This window comes from Diadema setosum, chromosome 4 (assembly GCF_964275005.1).
Source record: "Diadema setosum chromosome 4, eeDiaSeto1, whole genome shotgun sequence".
In the NCBI taxonomy this organism is placed as follows: domain Eukaryota; kingdom Metazoa; phylum Echinodermata; class Echinoidea; order Diadematoida; family Diadematidae; genus Diadema; species Diadema setosum.
In genome coordinates this window covers 8,514,642-8,521,483 of record NC_092688.1, presented here as the reverse complement: position 1 = coordinate 8,521,483, position 6,842 = coordinate 8,514,642, and the positions used below count along the sequence as shown (strand labels likewise).

At 41.4% G+C, this 6,842-nt stretch overlaps 1 protein-coding gene across 1 annotated transcript in view; it reads left to right on the top strand.

Annotated features, from left to right (window-relative positions):
• The first annotated feature begins 1,664 nt into the window (after nt 1–1,664).
• Nucleotides 1,665–6,842, top strand: part of LOC140227466 (uncharacterized) — an 89,706-nt gene continuing 84,528 nt past the window's right edge. The window contains exon 1 of the mRNA XM_072307870.1: nt 1,665–1,840. Coding sequence (XP_072163971.1) covers nt 1,665–1,840 — 176 coding nt within the window. The remainder of the gene's footprint in view (nt 1,841–6,842) is intronic.

Here is a 6,842-nt window from a genome sequence, read left to right as displayed (position 1 = left end):
TGAGAAGTGCAATCAACATTACACTTACATCTAATTACAGTAGGACCTCGATTAACTGGTCATCGATTATCCGGTTTCTCTGTTATCCGGACGTCGCCAAATCTCGCTCAAAACAAACATAGTTATTACGATCAACATTATCGTGCGAATACGCTACGGGCCATATTTCAATCAAGGCAGCGAACTGTAATTTCATTAAGTCAGTCGTGAGACGATGTCAAAGACGTACTGGTGCAGAAACAAGAAACAATATATGTAGGGATATTTTACTGATATTTCGTTTAATTTCCATAACTATGAAATATGACAATGTCATTGCGATATTCACAATATTAGTAAATTGGTAATAAAAAGTGTATAGGCTTACCCCTACCATGATATGCTAGAAAGCGTTGTATTTGAACATCGATTATTCGGACGTCCGTCGGTCCCGACATGGCCGGATATTCGAGGTCCTACTGTGCATTGATTATTAATTGGTTGATTGATTGATAGATAGATATATAGATAGATAGATTGATTGATTGATTGATTGATTGATTGATTGACTGACTGACTGACTGATTGATTGATTGATTGATTGATGGATTGATTGATTGATTTGATTTGATTGATTGGTTGATTGATTGATTGATTGATTTTATTACATTGGGCAGAAGATTTGTTGAATCCATTTTTTTTTTATACTAACAACTTTTTCCTGGAATTCCCAAACTTTAAACACCACCACTTTTTTCAAATACAGTGGAATTAATCGGATTGATGGGATTAATTTTAGAATGTAGAAAATCTTTTTGATGCAAGTGAAATTCCCGCTTCCCGAAGAAGGAACCATTGCGTTCCAACGAGTTCCTCTTGCCCTCCACTCCCTCCCCACTGTAATTGGACCTGACTTTCATCCACTACCACTTCTCTTAAATATTGACAAACTTCTCGAGGAGTGCTTTTCTCTTCTTTTTTATTTATTTCATTTTTTTGAAGGCCACACTACTCACATCACATATCGCGAGACATAAACCAATATTTATCTTGCAGAGTGCGCGAGCGAGGGGGGTATTTGCAGAGTGTGGCATGGGAAGATGAACGGTCGAGGCTGATGCGAGGCGAAAGGCACTCGTTTGTTTTACGACGCTCGGAGAAAACCGGTGAAACAGCTCTGAGCGCTTGATCCCTCGCCAGTCTCGCACTTTCCCCCGCGCAGTTCGGTCATCATCATCATCCCACAGGGCTAAGCAGACGACAGACTTCGCGCGAACGGGGCACAACCGAACACGGCGCGCTTTGTATTTCTATTAAACTACCTCTCGACATTATAAAAAAAAAAAGAACAGAAATCAACGCCCATAATGCGAGGAACAGCGTAGTGGAAATCATTCTGTAGTCCTTTGGAAGTAGTACATCTTCATACTAAACCCGATTTTTCGTCCGTCACATACCTGTGAGTGTTATTGCTGTTGTTGAAGCACTTGGGAGAAAAATATAATAAAACAAAAAGCAAGGCAAAAACAAACGGAGAAAGTCACGGCAGCTGCTTCAATGGTTCTCATGGTTCGTTTTTTGTGACTCAGCTCGTCTGCTGCTTTTTTTTTTCTCTGAGATTTTCAGTCATCCAACTTTTTACCCCAAAATTTCGTGTGGATTTTTCTGAGCTACGAGGGGACAAAATGCTGCCGGGATATTCCTGCAGTCATAAGTACAGCAGAGCTGGGGGCTCTCAAGGGGTGTTCCTTACCCGGAGAAGCTTGGGAATACAGCTTGCATGGATGCTATTTCTGCTGCAAGTCGTTCTCGTTACCAGCCAGGTGTCGTACACTGCAGGTTACACAAGAAGCAGGACGAGGTAAGATCCGAGGCGGGTGACAAAATAATGTTATCATAGAGAGAATGTCTGATGCGTTTGCAAACAATGTGTGACGATTATCTTCTCATTTTGCTGCATTAGTACCCGCCAACTCAAAAGACGTCTTTAACGTTGGTTACACACTGCTATGGGCATGTGCCTCACTTTAAATCCTTGTGGTCATGACAACGAGGTATTGCTGCATCATGATAACGGTGTGATGTTGATGTCAGTCGTTAGTTGTGATGTAATTCAGCCCAGTGCCCCGTCAGATTGGCATATTGTATCATTTTGTAATGATCGAAGTTGTGATCACGTTAAACGTTGAGAAGCAATCTTGTTTTTTTTTTATTAAAGAAAAAAAGAGAGAAAAAAAATTAAAATCTCCGTCAAGTCTGTGACTTACTAGTATATGACGAGGGTATGCGATTTGGGCCTGAATCTGTACTGTCACAAGATTTGTACAAAAGAAACAATTATTCAGACTTATTCATGAAACAAAAATAAACAAAAAAAAAACAAAAAGAACAAAATAAAGTAAAATGCAAATCAAACAAAATACATGTCGCAGGTACCATGGGTACATGGAAGAATCAAAAGGTGTTTCGCTGAATTGATCATAAAGAGGAATCGCACTGACATGAGGAGGGTATAAAGGCCGACATGGTCTGCTTCTTTCTCTATCTTCTTTCTGTAATCTGATTTTTTTCTCCTTTTTTCTTCTTTTTTTTTATTTCGTATAAGTGAAAAGTGAAGCAACATCATATTTTGACATTTTTGCAACATATTTGTATTTTTAATTTCACAGTTTCTCACTGTGGATCTATTCTTTCAGGGCCATCAGACTCACAATATCATGATAATTATGCAGTATAAATATGAGGTGCGGTAGTTCTATGATGATTTTTGGCCAAAGAAGGTAGAGCACTAAGTTATATGCTATCACTCTTGTCATTCTTGCATTTTCTCTTTGATCTTTCTTTTTTTTTCAGTTTTGAAAACAACGTAGAATTGAATAAAAAAGACGTAAAAGAAAAAACCCACAGCCAAACACTTCCTTCCTTATGTTTGGGAGGTTGATCTTAATCTTAATACTTTTTAAAGGTTTTAAAAAGTGACCGAGGATGTTCGCTGGTCAGCAACAGGAATCTGAACTCTCGCAACTTTTCTGCAGCCATGTGTTGGCAGTTGCTTAGTTTACAATATTACGTAATATCCGTCGCTTTGCACACTTTCTCTTTTGGCTTACCTTCTCTTTTTAGGTCGATACGATGGTCATGTCTCGTTTTGAGAGATTCCTTAGAAAATTTATCCAAGTGACAAGTGCCCTTGCGTATTGTGTTAGGTGGAAAGCAAAATATCACATATTTTGATATAATAATAATAATAATAATAATATGATAATACCACGTATACGATGAAATCGCTCACAGACTACTCCTAAGTTGCTAGTTTTATAGTTTTATGGTTTACTGCGGATAAGAGTACATATTTAGAGGAATCACTGTTCCTCAAAAAAAACACACACACACACAAAAAAAAACCTCGCGAATAGCGAAACGAAGTTACACATAGGTTTTCTCCGATGTGGTTAATTGTGTAAATTCTTATTACAAACTTATTTTCATTTGGATATGTTTCAAACTGTCAAAAATGTACTTATCTTATCTGTTTAATATCATTTCGTTAAGATTCAGTGATCATTAAATTGTCAGATAGCAAGGCAAAATGACAAGAAGGGAGAAGGGATGGAGAAAAAAAAATCTCGGAAGTTATGGCTACGCTTTATAGAGTATATCATTTTTACACTTATTCACATCATAACGCTGTTTCCCAGAGAACAAGTCGTGTTGTTCTGTAGCTTTCTTAAAATGACAGGCCACACCAAAGTCATACCAAGAATTGACAAATTATTGAGAAAATAACTTGGATCTCCAGGATTCCTAACTCTTCGACTCCACTTCAACAAAGTCAGAAGTTCAGACATCGGACTTAACCATGAACTCTTTGTGAACTCTGGTTATTATTGCAGTCGCATGCATGTTATGTACGCCGTCTTTTATATTTTGACATTTTACAGTCTGTTCACGTGCAAGTCTGTTCTCCTTGAGAGTGTATAAAGCAAAGGGACGGACTTTCATTTATTTACCAGGCTTGCACGGGGGGGGGGGGGGGGAGACTCAGAGCAGATAGGAATGTCGGGTAAATCCCGGTGTTTTGATTGAAGAAGAGACCGTATTCATACACACAGTTGGGAGGAAAATATGTTCGCGATATGTTCTCCGCACAGAGGAGAGGTTTACTGTCCAAGGAAGTACGATAGGCTCCAACGGCGTAAATCCATACTGAGGAGTGGGGGGGATGGTCACCATCACCACGATTACAAGCCCATAACCGGACCGGCGCAGCCTTTTTTTTTTGGGGGGGGGTGGGGGGGGGGAGAAGCTTTGTGCCCCCCTCCCCCCCCCCCTACACACACACGCTTTACAGGGATCGGATGCCCCACTCTTTTGCATGAAATATAAAGTGGGAAAAAATTGGCAGCAACAACATAAAGACTTTTTGTTCTTGTTGCTTTTTTTTTTGCTTGTCAGACGACTTTCGGCGGAAAATCAGACCTTAAAAGTATGAAAACATTTTTTTCTTTTTGGGAAATATCTGTGAGAGGGAGCGGAACGACCGAACGGGGGAAGGGTGTGTAGGGGGGGGGGGGGGAGGGTATCCTTCTCCCACACGAGGAAGATTTTGCATTTTCAGACCTGAAATTCAGCGATCTGGTGCTCACTTGTGGTGAAAATTTTGTTTTCTTTTCTTTAAAAAAACACTAAGAAAATGAAATATTCACAATATATTATTGAATGACAAAATCGTGGTATTTCAGCTCTTGCTGTGCGACATCACTGTGAAGGCCTACTAAATAATGGGGCCTATCATCGGCGTAGGCAGGATTTGATCTTAGGAGGAGCGGTTATGTGAGGGAACGAATCAAGCGCGGGGGGAGGGTATGGTAGGGGGGTTTTCCCCTCCTACGGTGAAATCTCTTTGCGTTGAAAATTTTGACATTTTTCAGTCCAAAAACTGCCGTTTGTCATGTGTTTGTAGCTATATTCTTCGCTTTGGAAATTAAGGGGGGCACACCAGGCGCAACTGCTGTCAATCACTGGCAGCAACATCACGAGAATGGCATAGCGATTAAATGCGAGCGAGTGGAGCGAGCGAGCATGAAAATTTTAACATTTTACAGTCTAAAAACTGCCGTTTGTAGCTATACTTTTTCGCTTTGGAAATTAAGGGGGGCCGCATCAGGCGCAACTGCTGGCAATTACTGGCAGCAACCTCAGGAGAATGGCATAGCAGTTAGATGCGAGCGAGCGGGGCGAGCGAGCTTGAAAATTTTGACATTTTACAGTCCAAAGACTGCCGTTTGTGGCTGTATTTTTTCGCTTTTGGAAATTATGGGGGCACACCGGGCGCAACTGCCGGCAATCGGGCAGCAACATCAGAATGGCATAACGATTAAATGCGAGCGAGCGAAGCGAGTGAGCTTGAAAATTTTGATATTTTACAGTCCCACATGTCCTTTGTGGCTGTACTAGTAATTTTTCGCTTTGGAAATTAAGGGGGGGGGGCGCACCGGGCGAAAACTGCTGGCAATTACTGGCAGCAACATCAGGAGAATGGCATAATGATTAAATGCGAGCGAGCGAAGCGAGCGAGCTTCAAATTTTGACATTTGACAGTCCCAAAACTGCCGTTTGTAGCTATATTTTTCGCTTTGGATATTAAGGGGGCGCACCGGGCGTAAACTGCTGGCAATTACTGGCAGCAACATCAGGAGAATGGAATTATAATTAAATGCGAGCGAGCGAAGCGAGCGAGCTTCAAAAATTTGACATTTTACAGTCCCCAAACTGCCGTTTGTAGCTATATTTTTCGCTTTGGAAATTAAGGGGGGCGCACCTGCTCACAATCACTGGCAGCAACATCAAGAGAATGGCATAGCGATTAAATGCGAGCGAGCGGAGCGAGCGAGCTTGAAAATTTTGACATTTTACAGTCTAAAAACTGCCGTTTGTAGCTATACTTTTTCGCTTTGGAAATTTAGGGGGCACACCGAGTGCAACTGCCGGCAATTACTGGCAGCAACATCAGGAGAATGGCATAGCGGTTAAATGCGAGCGAGCGGAGCGAGCGAGCTTCAAAATTTTGACATTTTACAGTCCAAAGACTGCCGTTTGTGGCTGTATTTTTTCGCTTTGGAAATTCAGGGGGCACACCGGGCGCAACTGCCGGCAATTACTGGCAGCAACATCAGGAGAATGGCATACTGATTAAATGCTAGCGAGCGAAGCGAGTGAGCTTGAAAATTTAGACATTTTCCAGTCCTAAAAACTGTCGTTTGTAGCTATATTTTCGCTTTGGAAATTAAGGGGGGCGCACCGGGTGCACCTGCTGTCAATCACTGGCAGCAACATCAGGAGAATGGCATAGCGGTTAAATGCGAGCGAGCGGAGCGAGCGAGCTTTAAAATTTTAACATTTTACAGTCCCCAAGCTGCCGTTTGTAGCTATATTTTTCGCTTTGGAAATTAAGGGGGGCGCACCTGCTCACAATCACTGGCAGCAACATCAAGAGAATGGCATAGCGATTAAATGCGAGCGAGCGGAGCGAGCGAGCTTTAAAATTTTAACATTTTACACTCCAAAAACTGCCGTTTGTAGCTATATTTTTCGCTTTTGTTTGTCCCACTTTTATTTGAGAACCATCCCCCCCCCCCCCATCGACGCATCTATACATATTAGGTTGCTTTTGTTAAGTGAAAGATCTGCTGCACACTCTTTGATAAATTAGGGAATATACGTCTATGTCAAAAGTGTACAAAGTTTATCCCTTATCCTGTATAGCGGACCTTTTGCATGTTCATGATTGCAATACAACGATCTGGTGCATAGTTCTGGCGATATTTGGACAATTTTCCATTAAGAAAGTTCGAGATTTGTCC